Genomic DNA, 21,851 nt, shown 5'->3' with positions numbered 1-21,851 from the left:
AATGAGTATTATCCAAATTCGACTCAAATTTTCGCTATTTCTCATCTTTGACAAAAAACAATGCCCAGAAAATTATATTGAAATCAGCTGATTTACAACGAAAAATTTGCATTTTTGTTTTGTTTGTGAGAATTTATGCGACGACTGCGCAGGAGCAGCTCGTGAGAAATGTTTCAAATGGAGTAGAAACGCTTTGAAGTAAATAACTCTAATGAATTTTAAACGGGATTAAGGATCATTTATAATATATAATAAGGGACTGATTGCCAAACACGACAACTACACATTTATATCAATAAAAATAGATTCAACAAGATCAGATGTCTCCCTCTGCACGTTGTACAGCATTATAACACTATAAGAAATAACAGCACTTTTTCTTTTTTTGTTTTTTACTGCCAAGAGTAAAAGGATTTTTATTTTATTTTTTCACTTTATGCTTTTTTTTTTGGATAAAAGCAGAAACAGCTCTTTCGACCGGCGCGGCACAAACCACAGAAAATTGCGTTGTCTATTTATGTATACAAAAACTATGGGAACTCTAAAACGTAACGGAACAGAGGAATTAACTGTTCTCTTTACTGTTTACTGTTCCTTCGTCTCGCGCAGACGACGCACGGCTGAGCGCACAGAAGCGGCAGCTGTCGTGGAATAAACCCAGGCACCGCCGGCAACGGTTCGCTTGCAGCGTTTGCACGACCAGATTCCAACCACAGAACGCTTCATGGAATCCTGGAAAGCGAAACAGACAATTAGTAAAACTCGAAAATGAAATATTTGCAGCTGCTTCTTCTTGTTCTACGTTGCCTTACCTTGCCGCAGAAGGAGCAAGTATATTTGCCGTGCTGCGTGATTTCCATCTTCTTGACCATCTTACGCAGCGAGGCACCATAACGGGTACCATATTTACCAACGATTCCAACCTTCTTGGTGCGCTTGGCCTACACAAAAAGAGAAATTTAAGCAGCGTTTAGTAAACACAATTTTAGCGCCGTTTCATCCAGCATCTTAAATGTACTTTTCACACAAAATTGTATTAGCATTCAATAGCGTGTAGTTTGCTTGTTCGTTTAAGCACAATTTTAGCGCATAAGAAACACCGATTGTATTTATAATTAACGATTTTTGGGCATTCGTACCATTTTTAAGTTGTTGATTTGTCAAAAAATTCAACAGGAAAGAGACGGCCTGTCAATGAAAGGCCGTGACGTTGGCTGCGCTCGCGCCTGTCACAGACAAAAGCTGAAATGTATGCGACTTACATTTCAACGAAAACTAGTCAAATTTAACATCAATTAATATAAAAATTATACCAGTTAAACTGTTTTTACAAAATTAGTAAAAAATAGTAATGTTTAAATATACATCTGGCAGGTAAACTACGAAAATTTATATAAATTATTAGTGGCAGTTGTGCTGGCTGGCATTCACGTGTGAACGCAACTGTCAGCTGTTTGCTGCAAAATGCGTTTGTTGTTACACAGCCAGTGCTGTCCAATGTGCGGTTTTGATAAAAAAGAAGGAAAAAAGAAACAGACAACGAGACATTCATAATAATATTAGTACGCACTTGCAAGCAGCAAAAACAACAACGGCCGTCAACATTTTGAAACGTACACTGGCAGAAAAGTTGTGGTCGCTGTCGCTGTCGCTGTTCTCGACATTCAGTCGAAGAAGAAAAATGTACAGCTGTTCGCTGTTCGCAGATGAGTCCAATTATCAGCCGGACACGCTGGATCTCAATACAGATGCCAAGGCGGCTGATTATTGGTTTCCCTGCTTTCGCGAACTGGTCACCAAATATGCCAAGCAGGCTGCGGTCAGCAGCAGCAGTCAATGTGATGGTGATGATGCTGATGATGCCGCACAGCGTGCAGCACAATTTCAAGCTGCCTACTTGGGGCAGTTGCAAGACTATCAGGATAACATCGCCAACAATCGGGGCAAAGTTGTGCTGGGCACCAGCGAGCTGCTCAAGCTGAACGAGACAATGTTGCGTCGCTTTGGCTTCTCGGATCCCTGGCGGCGTCAGAAGCAGCAGGAGAATGCTTCGGCCAAGGGCAGACTCAAGCAGCGACTGCAGGAGATCGATGCCATTACGGATGGGGATGCACGCTGGACGGAACTGGTGCGTGGTGTGCTCGCTGGCAACATGTTCGATTGGGGTGCGCAGGCAGTGGCCACCATACTCGAGCAGGATAGCAATTTTGGACTGCATGCGGCGCTCGAGCGAATCGAGCAGCGGCCGTGGCTGCTGGATAATCTGGATGCGTGGCTGCAACGCATGCGGAATAGTCCAGAGCAGCAGGCACACAAATGCGCTGTGGTCTTTGTGGACAACAGTGGTGTCGATGTTGTCCTGGGCATATTGCCCTTTGTGCGGGAACTGTTGAGGCGCGGCACAAAGGTGCTGCTCTGTGCGAACAGCGAACCCTCGCTGAACGATGTGACCAGCGTGGAATTAAGTTTGCTGCTCGACGAATGCGCCTGCGAGTGCAGCATTTTGGCGCACGCCTGGCTACACAGCCAGCGGCTGCTCGTCTATGCGAATGGACAGAGTGGTCCGTGTCTGGATATGCGCACATTGCCGCGCGAGCTGTGCGATGCCATCACTGCCAATGAGACTGATCTGCTTGTCATCGAGGGCATGGGCCGAGCACTGCACACCAACCTGAATGCCCAATTCAAATGCGAAACCTTAAAATTAGCCGTTGTAAAGAATCGGTGGCTGGCCAAATATTTGGGTGGCGATAAGATGTTTCCCGTGATTTGCAAATACGAGGAGCACAGATAGTGGATAGTTTTATATATATCTATATATGTATGAATACTGATTGTTATGCTCTGCATTGTTTTCAAATTATTGTTATTGTTTATAATCCCCATCCCAATTCCAATGCCAACAACAAATTGAGATTCAGTTTCAAGTCACTTTGTATTTTGTCTAGCTATATAAAATGGCAACGAGCCACCTGTAAACAGAACTGTAATTCTTTTTTTTTATATACTTATATTAATTACTATCATAAAGTTGCAATATAAAATTTCTGTTATTTCTCATAATACTTTTTATTTACTGTTCACAACTTGGTTCAATATACATTTCTCAAGATTGTTAGGCTTCAAGTAAACTAATTACAGAAATAAATAATTACACCAGCAATTGTTAAAGCAATTGTTATTCAAGTGATAACTTAAGTAACTTTAGTTCCGATTTGTTTAACTTATGACAGTGGAATTTCTGGTATCTTAAATATCTTATCTTAATATGTAATGGATTGCTTTCCACACTTCTGTTTTTGTAGATCACTCATATTTCCAGATGTAATGCGATTTTTGTCCAAATTCACACACACAGACACGTAGATTTTAATTATTAAAAGTAAAAATAACAATGGCATTTTGTTTATAGCTCGCAGCAGTTAGCATTAAAATTTTTATCGGTCATTTGGTTATAAATTAGCCAGCTGATAAGCAAACCACCGTCGCCACACTTAACCACAGTGGATTAAAGCTGAACTGAGCACGTCGATAAGACACGAGAAAAAAGATTTTTAAAAAAAATTATGGAAGCAAGTTTTGTTTAAATGAATACCCAAGAGACCTCGACCCATTTAAGTTGCAAAATCTTTATTGTCTTGCTAATTTATGCAGTCTGTTTTGTTTATCGCTATAATAATAATAATATGTGGCTGTGAACTTTACATCATTGTCTTATCGAGATGACGCTTAGTTATCAGCAGATTATACAATAATGATAACGCTCTAGTTGCAAGTGCATATAAAAAATAACCCTCCCGAGTAGACCCTTCTAGACATGGGCGTAGACAGTTGTTGATCAGCTAAAAATGAGCAGAGTCTTGGAAAACTTTTATATACTATTATTTATATATTTGCTTGAAATGTGCTTCAGGTTGAGAATTATCAAAAACGCACACAATTCGACCCCCCGTTGCGAATAGCTGGCTTATGTTTATATATATGTATATGTTGAATTCAGACTCAAAGATTCCATTAAGATTAAGTTGTCAATGTATATTACACAAATACAAATACGGACACAAAAAATAGCTCTGATAATACAAACGGCGATCGAACATGTTGCCAGCAAATCGAGATTTGCAATTGAAATTGACTTCGCCTTCGGATCAGTTGAACACCGGAGGCTGGGGTTGTCGCAATATAAAGCGCGGCAACATGTATCTATTGGTCACCGTCATCCTTGTCGTGCTGCACATTCTGCTGCTGCCCCTCTATCTGTATCTCACCTGGCATCACAAGTACTGGCGTCGCCGTGGCCTCATCACAGCCCAGCCCCTGACTCTGCTGGGCACCTATCCGGGTCTCTTGACACGCAAGAGCAATCTTGTCATGGATGTGCAGCGGGTCTACAAGTAGGTATTATTTTCAACTGCACAACAAAACCGGAAATCCGGATCCAATCTCATCTACTTATCAGTGTATATATCTACTTGTCAATGTGCAATCTTTATGTATTCTCAAATTACAACAGCTTGCAAGTGCAACAAAATAGTCCATTATTTAGATAGGATTATTTCAGCATTACGCAAATCGATAAAGATGCGTATTGCTAATAATTTTAAAGCTACAGTCACTAAAATTGGTTGATAGGTTGTTGGCTATGCCACGGCATATGACCACACCCACCTCCCCGCCTCTTAAAATCGAGAACTGCGATATCTTCCTCAATTTTTAAGTTGGAGTCATCAAATTTGGAAGGCATATTACGAGTAACCGCCTTTATGTATCGATAATTTATAGCCACGCCCACTCCCGCCTCCAAAATTCACAAAAGCCTACAGTGTCTCGCAGTTCAACTGGAACAGCGCATAGCAAAATATTTAAAGTGCTATAACTTTTAAACCAAACAATAAACGCAAAATGTTTAAATGCCAATTTGTTTTATGTTATATCACGTTTGAAAAGGAAGCTTCAGTTTTTATTAAAATATTAAATAATTAACTAAAATTAGTCAAAACTTAAAACTTATCCAAAATGCATGTCAAAGTTTTATTGGAACAGTCTTAGAAAAGTAACTTATTAGGCGTATAAAAACTTAAATAAGGATCTTAATACTTAGTATGATATCCTTTAGCCCTAATAAAGTCCCTTAACCTATTACTCATGGAAGATACCAGCTTCCGGGTCGTTTCTGGACTGATTTTGCTCCACTCATCCAGCAGAGCATTCTTGAGATCGGATCTGTGATTCCGGATGTTATTTTCGAGCAGAGCCCACAAATTTTAAATAACATTTAAGTCTGGAGACTGGGCCTGTCGAATTATCATGTGGGGGCAGTTCCAGATATGCCAGGACTGTACTAATCCGGACTTATGCTTGGCTTTTGTCCTGGTCGTTGTCGTGGTAGATCTGGAAAGTACGTCGGATTCCTAGCTTCTTGGCACTTTGGAGTAAATTTTCCTTTAATATATTGAAATACACACTCTTGTCCATTGTTGTTTCAAAAAACACCAAATTTCCGACGCCGGCTTCCGAGATAGATGCCCATACCATAACACTTCCTCCGTCGTGCTTGACTGTTGCCTTTAGGATTTTGGGACTCAGCTCAGTATTGGACTGTCGCCACACATAATTTTGTCCGTCTGAGCCAAAAATGTTTAATTTGGGCTCATCTTCAAATATGAATGTGTTCCAGAACTCCAAATCCTTGTCCAAGTGGGTTTTGACGAATGCCATCCTAGTCCCTTTATTTTTTGCGCTTATAAAGGGCTTCTTCCGTGGTACTCGGGCATTAAAGTCATGTTTGCGCAGAACCCGGCGCACAGTTTCCACACTGCACTTTTTCCCTATTTCATCCTGCACCTGTTGAGTCAGTTTTGGAGCCGATAGCTTGGGATTTTCCCTTATTTTCCTGATGATCCTCCGCTCCTCCGGTTCGGTGAAAATCTTGTTTGGTGCCTTTCTGCCCTTGTCCTCTATCCGATTTTCGTCGACGAAGCGCCGAATGATATTGAATACAGTTGTGGTACTCAGATTTACCATTTTAGCTATTTGGCGATATGAATATCCAATCCTGAAGTGTTCCAGGATCAGTTTCCGTTGTTCAATGGTAGTCCGCTTGCACATAGTCCTTGTTGGCTGGTTGCACTCGAGATGCAGGATATAACTAATCTGACTACGAAGGATTGGTCTATTTATACCAAAAATAATCAACCTGACGTAAAAAATCAGGGTTTTATGGCACCCAGGTGTCCATAACGCCATTGTTCCACATAATATGTGACCACAAATTAAGGTACTTTTTTACATAACCCGTCCTAGCCGGTGGGAAAACCCCAGTTTATGGGGGTCATATAGTCATTTAGGTAGTGAATATATGTACCTGCCATAGTTCTTTGGAATTTTTGAAAAATATTGAATAATTTGTTTATGGCAGGCAATTAACTTTTTTGCTAGGCGCTGTTCCAGTTGAACTGCGAGACACTGTATATATAATGCAGTTAGAAGGCAAACTTGGGAAATGGCTTACAAGGAACTTCCATCAAAGATCGGTATTCTGGGCTACACCCGTCAGGCACCTGGTATTAGATGGCATCAGAGTATTTCTCAGTCGGTGACTGTCGGCTTTTACTGCTGCAATGGTACAGCTATCTATTTATCAATATACAACATTTTCATTTTCAACATCAACTTTGCATTCAATTAAATTAATTTGATTTCATTACTGTTCAACAGCAAATACAAAGATAAACATCGTGCTGTGGGCGTTTTTGTGACACGGCAGCCGCAAATCCTTGTTTTGGATCCACAACTGGCTCACGAAGTGTTGGTGCAGAATTTCCGTTGTTACAAGGATTCATTGACCAGTTCCTATGTGCAGCACGCCAAGCGGGATAAATATGTACAGGGCAATCCGTTTTGGGCAGCGGGTGACACTTGGCGTCGCTTGCGCACCGAGGCTCAGGGCGGATTATCTGCGAGTCGCCTCAAGCAGGGCTATGCCATTTGGCAACAGAGTGGCAAGAAGCTAACCGATTATATGACGCAGCTTCTCGCCAAGCAGGGCAATGTGCTGGAGACGAGAGATGTAAGTCGACAGAGGGCAGAGAACTAATCGGAAAAATATATATTTTTGTATTATTTATTTCTTTCAACTAACATATCCTCTGCTCCTTCAGCTCTGTTTCCGTTATACCGCCAATGTAATGTGTGATTTCATTTGGGGCATTGATGCTGGCACATTGACCCCCAACATGGGCCAACCAAATAAGATGCAGCAAATGGCCACGAAATATACGAGCAACACATTCTATATGATATCCATATTTATGGCATCGATTGTTGCGCCCATCATTCGTCTGCTGCTGCGCCTGCGCTTCTATCCCAAGGACACCGATGACTTCTTCTCCCATCTGACCAAGGAGGCCATCGCACTGCGTCTCAAGACGGCCAATGAGATCCAGCGCACAGATTATCTATCACATCTGTTGAAGCTGCGCAACGAGAAAAATGCCACACATGATGATCTGGTGGGACACGCTCTGACCGTCATGCTAGATGGCTACGATACTACGGGATCAGCTCTGATGCATGCTCTCTATTATGTAAGCGATTGGGTTCATTTGTTTATACTGATAAAATACTAAATATGTTATAACAATTGTGTAGCTATCGGAGCAACCGGAGGCTCAGCAAAAGCTGCGCATGGAAATCTTGAACAATTCCGATAAGGATAAAGGTGTCAATTTTGATGAACTGTGTGATTTGCCCTACTTGGATCAGGTTGTGTATGGTTAGTATATAAACTAAAAAAAGTGTAAGTAAGTATAAGAATTAATTTAATTTTTATTTAACAAAGTAAAAGAAATTTAAATTTAAAGAAATTTTTTAATAGAAAAATACTCGAAGAAGGAGTTCATAATTTATTTATTTCTCATTTACTATATTGCTGATACTTATTGAGTACGTAGTTCTTGTAATTTAAGACTTACAACTAACAACTAAATAAAGTTTAAGTTCAATTAATTGTTTCTCGTAGAATCCTTGCGGCTGAGCAGTTTGATACCGCAATATACGAAAGTTTGCACACATCCCACAAATATACAATTGAATGAACAAAAGCGACTGGAGGTTGAGGTGGGCATGACCATCATGATACCAAACTATCAGTTCCATCATGATCCCAAATACTTTCCCAATCCGGAGATATTTAAGCCGGAACGCTTCGATAATGGCGCCCATCACGAGCTCATCAAGCAGGGTATTCTGCTGCCGTTCAGCGATGGACCGCGCATCTGCATGGGTGAGCACCAAAGTCCAGCTATATATCAATCAAATATATATATTAATATTTATATATTTATATTCGTATCTATTTGGCAGGCATGCGTTTGGCCCAGTTGACAATCAAATCGGCTCTGTTGCACATTATCAGCAATTACCAAGTTGTGCGGGGCAAGGACAAGATAGAGCCGGCTGGCGATACCGGGTTTGGTGTTGTTCTTCAAGGTGATATCAATTTGGAGTATCGCCGTTTCGTACAATAGTGTTACTTACAATACGTAATTTGCTTATCGCATGTTTTATAATTTGTTAATGATTTACTCAAATATTCGCTTGTTCTCTCCCAAACTACAAGTTGCACTCTCAATTGATTGGGCATATTTGTTTTGTGAAATTTCAGTAAGGCGAAATAAATTTTAAACTAGTTCCATGTGGAAATAAAATATATCTCTATGTTATTTCACTTTGTAATCACTAATTTATTAAGTATGAAAATTGATTGGCAATCGGTTCGTTCGACGTCTATTGATAAGTAATATCAGCTGTTAACAGTTAGCAAATAACAGGGCGGGTTCCCAGTAAGTGGGTTTCCCTAGGTGTCAGACGGATAGACAACATTGCACAATATCATTAGACGTAATACAAATACTTAATAAAACAATAAAGCTGGAATATATGTACTTGAAAGTGTAAACATTTGTTCATATTTAGCACCACAGTCAGATAGATCAATCGCATGGCGATAATGAGAGCAATCACAAACTATTTAACATTATCAAAACAACAGCTAAGCGAACAGTTGGCAGTCGAGTGTCGGATTGATTTGTTCTAAGAACGTGCGCTCATCATGTGGATACTGATTGTCGTGCTGGTGGGATTTGTGCATGTGGCGTTTGCTGCTGTCTACTTGTACCTCACCTGGTATCACAAGTACTGGACCAAGCGAGGATTGGTCACGGCGAAGCCCCTAACACTGCTTGGCAGCTATCCAGGATTGTTTGGTGGCGGCAGCAGTTTTATTGCTGATCTAGGAACTATTTACAAGTGAGTATTTATATATACATATATATATATATATTTATTGTATATTCAGAAATTCTTTTCTCTTTTAGTAAGTACAAGGGCAAGCATCGTGCTGTTGGCACATTTCTGACACGAGAGCCACAGATTTTGGTGCTCGATCCGCAGCTGGCCCATGAGGTGCTCGTGACGAACTTCGGCGATTATAGGGACACTTTGACGAGCAGTTATGTAACCCACTCCCAGGACTATGATAAATATGCGGCACGTAATCCCTTCTTCAGTGCGGGCGATGAGTGGAAGAAGCGACGCACAGATGGCGGCGCTGGACTCACGCCCAATAAGCTAAGGCAGGCCTACGCCATCTGGGAGCAAACTGGACTTAAGTTAATGGACTATATGAAGAGATCGATTGAGGAGCGATCGACTAATGTCATCGAGACAAGAGATGTGAGTGAGCCAGAATATCATATGTTATCTATATTTATTTATATATTTCATTTTCAACCCGAATTGAAAACTTCTTTTTCGTTTTGGGTCTTTTTAGCTAAGTTATCGATATACCGCCCAGGCCATGGGTGATTTTATTTGGGGCATCGATGCTGGCTCCCTCAGTGGCGGCGTTAATGAAGTCAGTCAATTTCAGCGCTTTTCCTACGATTGGGTCTCCCGTGCCTTTTCGGGTATAACCCGCTTCAATCGAACGCCGATTGCTCCGGTTGTGAAACGATTGTTTCGTATGCGTTTCTTTACCCAGGAATCGAATGAGTTCTATCTGAAACTCACCCGGGAAGCAGCCAAGCTAAGGCAGAGTGGCTCTGGTGCCGAACGCAACGATTACCTATCGCATCTGCTTCAGCTGCAGGAGAAGGGCGCCAGCTACGATGATATGGTGGGTCATGCTCTGACTGTACTTATGGATGGCTTTGAAACTTCGGCTGCTGTGCTTTATCATTTCTTGTATACGGTAAGCGATTGAGTATTTCACAATATTGCTTAAGTCGCAATCTTGTTTTGTTTTGATAGCTGGGCGAGTATCAAGAAGAGCAGGAAAAATTACGAACGGAAATTTTGGATGCCCTGGCTGGCGATAAGAATATCAGCTATGAGCAGCTGAACGCTCTTCCTTATCTCGACCAGTGCATGCATGGTTTGTGTTAACAATTAGAGCATTATTATTTATGGCATTATTTAAGATTTCTTTGACATTTGGGATCTGGATTGTGGGATGTGTTCGTGTCACGACTTTGTAGACCGACAATTTTGGTTCAAACTGAACACTTAATATTATTTTATTATTCAGTTTGGATCGAGTTGTCACAGTGTAAAATTTGGACTGTCAATATAACAACAGACACATCTATATCAATATATATATATATGTCTTAATCATAATTAATTCGCTATACTTTTAGAATCGATGCGTTTGACGAGTGTCATTGGTTTCTTAACCAAAATCTGCACAAAGCGCACAACAATTAATTTGGGCGACGGTAAGATATTGAATGTGGAGCCAGGAATAACAGTGACAATTCCCGCATACAACTTGCATCACGATGAGGCCAATTTTCCAGAGCCCGAGAAATTTAAGCCGGAACGCTTTGATAATGGTGCGGCAAGTGAGTATACCAAGCGGGGCTGCTTGTTGGCCTTTGGTGATGGACCACGCATTTGTTTGGGTAAGTTTTCGCATGGAAATCGAATATAAATATTTGTTAACAATTTCATAAAAATATCGCTTCTTTTTTTTTTAGGCATGCGTGTGGGATTATTAAATGTCAAAATGGCTGTATTGCGCATTTTAGCTGAATACAGAGTTGAGCAAACGAAAAAGTTGTCAATCGGCTCGGACTCCGGCTTGGGAATATATTTGAATGGTGATGTTGATTTGCGATATACAAAAGTGTAAAAATTTCAATGCTTCAACAGTGGTTCACACACACACACACACACACACACACATTGACACACATTGACACACACACGAAACACTAACAATGTGGCGACACTTTGCGTATTGTGGAACGTGTGTTGGACTTTTGGGATCGCCAACGTACCGAAATTTAATTTAGCGCAAGCCAACCGCAGACCAAGTCGACACAGTGGCACCACCAACTGCTTGCCTTACCCCTGCTCTCTTGTTTGTTTTTTTTTTCACCAAATATCGCTGCGAACCTGAATTGTGTCAGACCCACTGGACTTTATACCCAAGTATTTTCATATTGAGCGACCGCATGCAGCGTGTGTCGCCCAATGCAACTCTGGATATATACTCCATATATATATGTGTGTGTGTGTGTGTATGTGTTGTGTCGATGTGTGCGTATTGTACTATTGTGTTGCAAGCGCTGCCTTTCATAATATCCTGTGTTGCATGTATAAAGTGGGCATATTAATCATGTATATTAAATATGTTAAATAAAAATGAATACACAAATAAAGATATTGAAATTTAGAAAAATATGGTATACAATCAAATAATAACTTCAGAATGTTCTACTTGAAGCAAATATTGTTGGCTTAAGTAATTATTTAAAAAAATAGCTTGCAAAGTAAACTTGAAGACAAACATTAACTAAAAAGATATTTATGAGTGTTCCAAATTAGTTTGTTAGCGTTTTGTAACTATGGCCTGTAGTCATCATTAAAAATCGAATTCCGGTGCAGCTTCTCAATAGCATAGCATACTTTTAGGCCAGTTTAAATAAGAAAATATAAAGGTAGCAGATAGTAGATAATCCAATAAGCTTTTCTATAAGTGCTAAGCACATAATTCTATTACAGGGTAGCGCTTACGACCAATAAATTGTTGTTATTTACGCTGCATTTTGTTGTATTTATTTTTGTTGGCCTTGCTTTGCAACTAGCCACAAAATTTCATTTGAGCTTGCAATATGGTGCATTTAAATTTCGGTTTTTATTCATTCACATTTTTTCCCAAAGTGCCCATAAAGAAAAAATATATATTTGTATGCAGCTTATATATATATGTGTGTGTGTGTGTTTGTGTGTGGAAATTAAATTTTATGACGGCATCGTCGCCATTTTATTTATTGGTCTAAACAAATTGTGGCTTAAATAAATGCTGGTTGGTATAAGCCGCAAATATTTGAATTCGATTTGAATGTAATTGTAGTCTGCGAGATAGAGAGGGAGGGTGAGCGAAAGAAAGAGAAGGCGAAGCAGAGTTTGAGGTAGGCAAAGTATAAAAAAAGTTAATGACTGTGGCCGTTAACGCGCCACAAAATGAATATGGCCAAAAAAAAGTTTCGCGTCTAAGCCGAAAGTGGAATGTGAAACCTTCATTTTTGGTTTGGTTTGTTGTTTGTTGCAACAAACACTTGAAGATAAGCAGCCCCAGCAGCCGGCAGCAGTCGGCAGCCGGCAGCAAGGACATGCCGCAGCCAGGTGTCCTGTCTGCTGTCTGCTTTCTGGTATTTTGGCTTGTGCTGTGTGTTTTGTAGCAGGCTTCATGCTACGTTGGCTTTTATCCAATTTACCTGATAACCACAAATGAGCGTTAATGGGCAAATAAATAGAAAAGTGGCAACTACGGTGCGACGGCGCTGTTAACTGAATGAAGCACCCCACCCACCTCTCCCACCAACGGTACATTTACTTAGCAAAAATATAATGCGTTTATACTGCAGGCATTTGTTTGACAAGCGGCTTGGAAATGCATTAAGGAAATGTGTTGCGATAAATTTTTAATGGCACTCGCAACTAGTAAAAATTTTAAATTCATTTTAAATTATGTGACGAAACTTGCTATAATTTTTATTACCTAAAATAACAATTTTTAAAAGGTATCCTTAATAGATCTTTAAGCCCTGGCTTGCTTGTTGTTCGCAGTGACAAATTTGTTTGTTTGTTTGTGTATCTAAACAGCCAGCTATTAGCCAACTTAACATAATTGTTTTAATTTATCTGTTGGCAGAATGTTTGGCTAATTGTGTATAGCGATTAAGCTACATTTATTTTGCCCTTGGCAACATAGTCTCTGTTTGTTTAGCAGCAACAACCTCTGTTTGCCAAAAACTACTAGTTGAGCGGGCAAACAATGTGCCAATTTGTAGATCCTGTTTAAAACTGGCGGTGGACTCGGAGAGTGGCATTTGTAGAGGGCCAAAGTTGGTCCGTGTCAAAATAACGTCGAACTATAATATTAATTTGCGCACGTTCCGTTTTGGTTAGTGTCTGGTTTAGATTTCGCTGTCAGTTGCTGTTGTTGTTGTTGGTGTTGTTGGCGGCATTGCACCACTTTGGTCACAAATAGCAATGCACTAATAGAGAGGGAAAGAGAGAGAGAGAAAGTGGAATGCAGTCAGGCAGACGACTAATGGAATTAGCAAGAATTTAAGCATTAAACACATCATGTGCATTGGCATGTTGCACTTTAGCTGGGATTTGCAAACGCAGCCAACAGTTGCAGTTGCAGTTGTAGTTGCAGCAGCAGCAGCAGCAGCAGCAGCGACAGCCAATTGGGAACGGTGATTACTCTGGTCTCCATAGTCAGTTGTCGGTTGTCGGTTGTCGGGTTGTTTGTTGGGTGGTGTCTGTGTTCTGCTTGGTTAGCTTCGAGACAAGTGTTTCCCCTCCCATCTATACGCTGCCTATTTCTCTGCATACCTTACACCGTTTAATTGCTCTTAAATCCCTATATGCTCCAATGTCTCACCACTCTCTCTCTCTATCTCATGTTACGCTGCCATTTTGGCTTCTCAAATGCTGAATAGACTTTGGGTGGGTGTTTTATTGCTGGCAACAGTTGCGTTGATTTTCGAATTGCTTGCATAGTGCAACGTGGCGCTAATTAAAATGAAATTTGTTCAGCAAAGCCAAATATACCAAAGGACCAAACGCCTCATTCTCCCCTCATTCTCCCCTCTCTCTCTCTCTCTCTCTCTCTCTCTCTCTCTCTCTCTCTCTCTCTATCTCTATTTCTCTTCCACTACTATTCCCCTCCTCTGTTAGCGAAGTCAAAGCACAAGCAGTGGCTAAGTATTGAAGTACTTTGCTTTTATGACAGGTAAGTATTTGTGTAAGCAAAACCACATTTTTGCTGACTTGGCACAACTTGTTGACCCACTACACGTATACGTAATGCGAGTGCTGACCATGATTATGGTTCCATTAGGGCAGCCAACTCAATTGGTCGAATTTCATAGATCCGATTTAATTTAGTGGAAGCTTTAGTTCAATTTTCTTATTAAAATGCAAATACTCTTTCAATTTATTCAACTAGCAATGGATTGAAATGATTGAATTAGTTAAATTCGTTCAGTAGTATTTGCTTTTGTTGACTAGATCATGTGGAAATTCAATTGTTTTTAAGGAATTGTATATTTGCAAAAGATTTATGAGATCATTGAACAAATTTATTTGTGCATGTAAATCGAAAAAATATTGTTCTTAATTTGTTTTCTTGATTAAAATCCATGCCACACCTATTTATACATATATACAACATAATATATTAGGACTGTTTGCCACAACAAAATTGACTCATAAGCAATTAAGTCCCGTTGGAGATTCAATCAAAGGAACTAGTTCCAGTGGGAGGTGACACACATCTCTAAATCAAGTCGGAACGAGCGCAATATAAACAAACACACATGCCTGGGGAACTGTGTGTGTCATTGTATGTGTTTTTGTGTGTGTGTGTGTGTGTGTTGGAAGTTTGTTTGTTTATTTGCTTGTTAGATGACCGCTGGCCATGGTCAGGTGGGTAATTTGCTCCGAAAAATGGCATCATTAGCTTAACAAATTGCCATTTTGTTGTTGCCACATAAATCGCCTAACAGCAGTCTGAGTAAGCCGTAGGACCAAAGATTCAGGCTGAGTCAGTCAGTTCGTCAGTCGGTTACTTAATTAAAATTGAAAATACCCAAAAGTCATCGGAATTTTCGTTGGCAGCACCCCAATGGGTTTTTCCAATTGTTATTGACTGTGGCGCATTAAGATTTTCATTAGCACTTCGTTCGCGAAATTAAATGAATATTAAGCGAGCTCCAAACGAGAATAGACAGCTACAAAGTTACTAATGCTCTTGATTTTATGACATGTCTGTGCAATCATAAATCATAAATATGCTAAAATTATGCGAGCAGCGACGCTGCTATTAAATCTTAATTTATATATTTATATATACGTATGTGTGTAAAACTTAAATATTACGTATACGCCCACTTGAACCCGCTGCGGATTGTGTGTGTGTGTGTGTGTGTGGGCGAAAGATAAAAACTTTAAGAATTATAACTTTGGGGATTTTCGAGGCCCCCGAACGCCGCTCAATGACCACAAAAGTAAATAACGTGGCATGCCCATACATATAAGCCAGCGAATGGGAAAACCAAAGGAAGGGGCTAGAGAGTGAGCAGCAAAAAAAAAAAAGAGAGAGAGAGAGAGAAAGAAAGAAAATTGCAAACTTTTAAATATAATTTTAGCTTTTGTGCTGGTGCGTCAACATGGAACATGATATGGCACAAAATGTCCCTGCGGAAGGACAGTCAATCCGACTGGCCCCCCGCCCATGCCCGAGTCCATGTCCAAGTCCAAGTCCGGTTTTTAGGCCAGTTCAGCTCGGCCTTGTCAATATTTGTTACACAATCAGCAAATACGAGCAGCATGCAGTTAGCTCTGGCTTACTCTCGTGTAGCTCATCCCCATGTCCCTTTGGTCTAGGGCCAAGACTGACTGTACAAACAGTGAATGAAGCTGTTTCACGTTTGGTCAATGGATGTGGTCGTCAGTAAATGAAAATGTTGTTTAGCTTTGGGCGAATCGAATCGTATCTGTTTCTTGAACATACAGTTAACTTTACGCAGCTCAATTAGAGAGCGGAAATTCCGGAGAATGTGTTGGCAAATAATTCCAACAATTTGTTATTGGGATAGGTATGACTCCGACTTGCGCCACTGCACTATGGGTAAAATTGAGACTTAAGCTAGTAAAACTTTTTGCTTTCTTGATTAATAATACAGAATAAAAAATCTTTGAACAAATCTTGCTTTAATCTAGAAAAATTCAATTGCATTGCCTTTCAAAGTATCAAGCAAATGCCACTCAAAAATGGGAAATTCTGGCCTGTAAAAGTGGCTTTATTACATAGTATATAACAGTAAAGAATTAATTTGCTTGCTTAACTTTTGTGTTTGTTATTCAGCTTTATTAGATTTTACTAACACATATCAATATGGCTGAAAAACTGAATATTTTATTTGCACTTTGGTGCCACTGTCTTCTCTCGACGGGTTGATTTCGGTTTTCTTTGCTCCATGCCACATGTCCCTAATAACATTGACAACTGTCAACGCTTCGCGGGAGTTACTGTCATACACAAACACACATATACACACATATACACACATATACACACATACGCACACACATGCACACACACACACACACGTTGGAAGTTGCATTGAAAAATGTGAGCACTTCCACAGAAGGCGGGTCTATCAAGCGAGCTGTCACACGGAGAGAAGCGAAGAGTCTACAGGGAGGGTGGCAACTCAGCAAAAGAGCCGCCTTTGCATTGGCATTCGGACTCTCGACTCTGACGCTGACGCTGATGCTGATGTTGATGCTGACAATGGCTCTGAATGTGACTCTGACTCTGACTCTGACTATGACTCAGGGGCACAAGCCGCTTTAGTTCTTAACTTTTGTCAGCTTTGCTTTTTCATTTCACTTATTGCTGCAAATTTATGAAGATTATATATATGAATATATATTTTTTTCCCTCCCATTGCAGTCGCATAATGGTCATGGTCAGAGCGTCAGTTAAGCGCTACTCTTTCAATTATTTTAAAATCCTTCGAGTAGCTCTTGTTCCATTAAATACAATTGCTAAGTTGTGTGAAGTTTTATTTTTATTATATTTAGGTAGCCCTACAAGTTTATTAAGCTTTATTCAATTTGCATATCTACAAATTTTTCATAGACTAATAAAAGTTATTTGCAAATCAATTAACACGCAACAACTTAGCACTCGTTTTAACCTCAAAAGCTTTTCAATTAAGTTGACAGCTCATTCTAAAAAGTTGAGAAACAGTAAATTATATTTTCATATTTTCAGTTGATGTCCTTCTGCTTTAAGTAGTGAATTCAGCTGTCGACACAATGTAATCACATTTAACGTTAACTGCCGTCCGTCGCTTGTGGGCTGCTTCAAAATGAAACGAAATAAAATAAGTGCAATTTATGCATATTAAAAGCTATATATTTGCGCTTGCCCACCTATATACCATACATACATATATACATGTGATACATACGATGCGATATATGAGGAGCATAAATGAATGGTGTCTCCATGGCCATCCTCGCATACATTTCAACCATGCGTTGGCATTTATTTCGGTGGTTTCTTTTACCCATTTTTTTTTTCGCTATATTTCGCAGTTTTTGGTACGTATAATTTTTATGTGCTGAGTATTGGACATTGTTGCAATGGCGCCCAGCAACTTTTGCCTTGGCGCAACTTTTGTCAGTTTTATGTTGGATGGCTGGAGATGGCAGAGGATTGGCCGGCGTTGCACTGCGTTTGCCACCAGCGCCAACAAATTTAATGCGCAATGGATTCGCACTTGAGAGCGACCGTCGCCTCCACACCACAAACTCGACAAACCCAACAAATGTAATAAATTCTCATGCCCACTGTCAGGCCGAGCGAATCGCATAGCATCGCATCGCATCGCGTGTTTACTTTTTGTATGATGATGCGAGCGAGGACAGCAGCCCAAGCTCCGAGACAGGACCGTAGTCGACCTGAAACCCAAAAACAACACACAGTACTCTGCTCAAGGCCCGACACAGTGTAATATTGTGATACACTTCTGGGTCACATAAATGCCTGACGGACAAAAACTGACAACAATGGTCTAAACATTTTTATCATAGTTTTTGTGTGGCTGTTTTTATCATCACTTTGAAGGTGATGTTAGGCGAAATGTTTACATTTTGAGGAATGCAATTTTCTTCTAATTAAAAGAAACAGTTTGTATAAAATAGTTATTTGTTTTTATTGTAGGAATAGAAATAAACTATAATTAATTACATATTTTTTTTATTAATGTATGAAAACTTGAGTGTGTGTGAATAATGAAAACCTTTCAACTTTTTTATGTACTTAAAAATATGTAAAATTTTCTCACAAGAGCTGTATTCCAATGAAATTTTCAATAAGACTGGTAACCACAATCTTCTTAGGGTATTTAACAACCAGTAAGCCTTCTTGTTGTACTCATTTACGGAAATTCCACTTTGTTCTCTTTTCTGCATTTAAATTTTATTTATTCATTTAATATAACGAGTGCACTTTCTCTGTGTATATATAAAAATTATTTTTTTTTTTGGCACTTTTGGCTGAGCATTAAACTATAAATGTGTACGTGGCAAACATTGAGGCCTACATTTAAAGGTGAAATGCAGTTGAATGCCTGAAAGTTGAACACAGTTCTTCCAGTTGAGTGTGCGATTCGTCACAGGGGCTATATCCGCTTTTAATCAAATGCAAAGTTGACCAAGACAGCGAGCGGGGCGCAGCAGGAGGTGGAGTCGGTGAACGATTGCATGCGACTGTGCCGGCTGACAACTGCAGGCCTCAAGATGGCAGACACCCTGTCTGTCTACTGTTGGCCACCATCCTGCCATACTTCTTCACCCCCGTCTATGTCTATCTCGCTCTCTCTCTCTCTCTCTCTGTGAACTGCAAGCAGCTGTCTGTTCCGACTGTGGCTGCTGATATGGCTCACTTGTGTCATTTATCTTATTTTACGGCATGTGAGGTGGCGCCCATTCAATTTCAAAGGTGCCAGGCAGCTGACTGAGCAACGCATAAGGCACGCACACAATGAAAAACATACACACACACAACCACACACACACACACACACACACACTGAGCTGCAGTGCACATGCTTATGCACCTTGTAGAAATTGTGTTTGAACTTTGGCTTTGGTTTGATTCACTTTGCTGGCGTGTGAACTGCAATGTGTTATTTCTGTTGTGTTTTTTGTTCATTTTGTTGTTGTTGGTGTTGTTGCTATGGCTGTTCTTGTCACAACGCAAAACCTACGCTTTGTTGACATCCACCCAGCCAGTTCGACTTGAAACTCTGATTGAGAAATTTGCAACAAATTTTCAGCTGGTTGTCAACTTGAGCCTTTAGTCCGTAATAAACTTGATATTCAACCCAAAGCGAATTTACCTTAACTTCTTGTAAAACTGATGCGCTTTTAAAAAATTCATACAACACTTGACAACAAAGTGCACTTTGGCTCAAATGACAAACAACAACAGCAACAACAACAACAACATGAGCAGTAAAAATCACTTTTCATGTTGTGTACTTTTCAAAGAATTTTCAAGCACAAATCTTGAGTTGAGCTGATCGATAACAGCTTTACAACTTTCAATTAAATTTTGTACAGCAAGGCAACCAAACCATTTGCCATGTGTTAGATAGCTAGCAGATATCCTTTCAGAATATTAGTAGGTCAAAGGTATCCAAGAATACAAACAAACTTGTACAGCTAAAAATATTTAAATGACTTTTTAATACCCAGTTATTTTATTTAATTGAAACCTAATCTTAAGAATAAGATAATCTGTGGTTTGCTAATTATTTTTCATAGCTAAATAAATAAGTTATGATTATACTCATCTTATACTCATAAATATCTAAAAATTAAATTATAATTAACCCATTATTCAGAGGAATTATAAAGCATAATACTATATATTTTCACTACAATATTAATAAATAAATGTGTACTTTTATGAAGCACAGATATCTACAATTAAAGCTGAATATTGGTTTTAGCTTGTACAGAAAGTTCTCATGCCTGTTTTTAGCCCATTTATCGAGTATCAAATGCACAAATATTTAGTTCTCATATTTTTTGCTTTGCCATCCGAAAATTTGAATCTGTTTTAATGGGTCGGTTGTCTGGCAACAATCAAATTGGCAATTCATGTTATGCAAATGTCGAGTGTTCATTGGACGTGCCTAAAATTGCAATTAGTGCAATTTTGCAGCGCAAAATGGCGCATAAAATATCAATAAACAGTTGCCAAATAAGAGCTGACCAAACTCTTGGCCAACAGAGATGTAATTTCGAGTGCCAATTCATGCCATTTATTTAGCCAAAACAGTTATTCGAGTGTGCTAGTAAAGGCTACAAATAAAAGTAGATATCATTAAAGCTATACATATGTTTTAACAATTCATACATTCAATAAAAAATAATGAATATACAATTTATTAATCGGCTTAAATTGACCGCAACAATAAAAAATATGCTTAATTCATAAATTCAGTTCACCAATTAATGTTGTGGAAGATTTCATAATTTTTATCCGTTTATTTAATATTTACATAATTGTAAATGTTTATGTCAGCAATATGCACCAATATACAAATATTTAAATATGTCCATAGGGTTAGTGTCACTTATTATGAAAAAATTTGTTTGTTCTTGGTTAAAAGCAATAACAAAGAAATCCTAATTGATTTTATTAATATTATTTGAGCGCGAAAACAATTATAAATGCGCAATATACATCCAAATAAATAATCGGTTAAAATAAATTAATTGAATTTGACTGGCAAAGCCGCAAAATGCGTAAATTGTGGCCACTCTTTATATATAAGCATGTATCTGTTTAGTATGTGGAATAATGTAAATGACATGCAAAGAGCTAATGATGCAAATTAATTACAAATGATGCACACAAAGGAATTCTATGCGAATTTGTGTGAGTGTTTTTCTGTTTTTGTAGCTTGATTTTTAATTTATGCGCACCGCAGTTGATTTTCACATAAAATCGCACGCATAGCTTCGCAAATCCGCGGCAACTTAAAAGCTTAAAACGCCACGCCATGAGGCAACATTTGCTGGCTGGGCTCCAGCATTTGATATCCGACCCAGCCAGCCAGTCAGCCAGCCAGTCAGCCAGCCAGCCAGTCAGCCAAGTCCCCAGCCAAGGCTTATAAATTTTAATTAAAATGCGCACAGCTACAGCAACAGAAAATAGCTACACCTACAACAGCAACAACAGCAACAACAGCAACAGCAACAACAGCAACAACAGCAACGTCAACGACAGCATCAGCCGCGCTTATTTCCGCTTACATTACAATTACATTCATTTGCCAGCGAGCCAGTTCCACTGCCTGGGCTTGGGCCTGGGCTTGTTACAGATATTTGCCAAGGAAACGTTTGGAGTTTAGTTCAGGTCTTAACACCTGAACTAATGTCGCTGAAATTTGCATTAAGTTGAAGGTGGTGTCGAATTGAGGAATGCATCCATTTGCTATTTTTTACTACATTGTTTTATATTGAATTTAAAGTGGATGAATAAGAAATGTTTTACGTAGTACATAGTATGTAGTATATAGAGTCTAAATAACAAACGTTCGTAACTCTGATAAATAATGTTGATAAGTTTTCACAAGCGAGCAAATTTTGTAATTAGAATGCAGAAAATAAACAATTTGCAGTTTTCATTATTTACTCTCAAGCAGACAGCTGCTGCCAACGCAAAAACTTTCGCCCTG

General features: G+C 39.4%; 4 protein-coding genes across 4 annotated transcripts; 3 read left to right on the top strand and 1 right to left on the bottom strand.

Moving 5' to 3' along the window:
- Positions 1-471: 471 nt before the first annotated feature.
- Positions 472-1,178, bottom strand: LOC6562707 (60S ribosomal protein L37a). The gene is made up of 3 exons (XM_001988989.3): positions 1,140-1,178; positions 813-941; positions 472-732 (listed from the first exon to the last, which is right to left on the bottom strand). Exons 1-3 carry the CDS (start codon positions 1,140-1,142, stop codon positions 586-588), a joined length of 279 nt encoding a protein of 92 aa, XP_001989025.1. The 5' UTR covers positions 1,143-1,178; the 3' UTR covers positions 472-585.
- A 240-nt stretch (positions 1,179-1,418) lies between these two features.
- LOC6562708 (4'-phosphopantetheine phosphatase) lies at positions 1,419-3,063 on the top strand. The gene has a single exon (XM_001988990.3). It carries the CDS (start codon positions 1,682-1,684, stop codon positions 2,792-2,794), a length of 1,113 nt encoding a protein of 370 aa, XP_001989026.1. The 5' UTR covers positions 1,419-1,681; the 3' UTR covers positions 2,795-3,063.
- Positions 3,064-4,083: 1,020 nt separating this feature from the next.
- LOC6562709 (probable cytochrome P450 309a2) lies at positions 4,084-8,952 on the top strand. Its single transcript, XM_001988991.2, has 6 exons — positions 4,084-4,394; positions 6,718-7,069; positions 7,161-7,586; positions 7,651-7,774; positions 8,021-8,284; positions 8,365-8,952. Exons 1-6 carry the CDS (start codon positions 4,099-4,101, stop codon positions 8,526-8,528), a joined length of 1,626 nt encoding a protein of 541 aa, XP_001989027.1. The 5' UTR covers positions 4,084-4,098; the 3' UTR covers positions 8,529-8,952.
- A 112-nt stretch (positions 8,953-9,064) lies between these two features.
- On the top strand, positions 9,065-11,746 carry LOC6562710 (probable cytochrome P450 309a1). Its single transcript, XM_001988992.2, has 6 exons — positions 9,065-9,309; positions 9,378-9,735; positions 9,833-10,252; positions 10,312-10,435; positions 10,701-10,964; positions 11,040-11,746. Exons 1-6 carry the CDS (start codon positions 9,113-9,115, stop codon positions 11,192-11,194), a joined length of 1,518 nt encoding a protein of 505 aa, XP_001989028.1. The 5' UTR covers positions 9,065-9,112; the 3' UTR covers positions 11,195-11,746.
- The last annotated feature ends 10,105 nt before the right edge of the window (positions 11,747-21,851 follow it).

This window comes from Drosophila grimshawi, unplaced genomic scaffold (assembly GCF_018153295.1).
Source record: "Drosophila grimshawi isolate 15287-2541.00 unplaced genomic scaffold, ASM1815329v1 contig_1377, whole genome shotgun sequence".
NCBI classification, from domain to species: domain Eukaryota; kingdom Metazoa; phylum Arthropoda; class Insecta; order Diptera; family Drosophilidae; genus Drosophila; species Drosophila grimshawi.
Note: the sequence above shows the minus strand (reverse complement) of the source record. Positions and strands in the feature narration are given on the sequence as shown.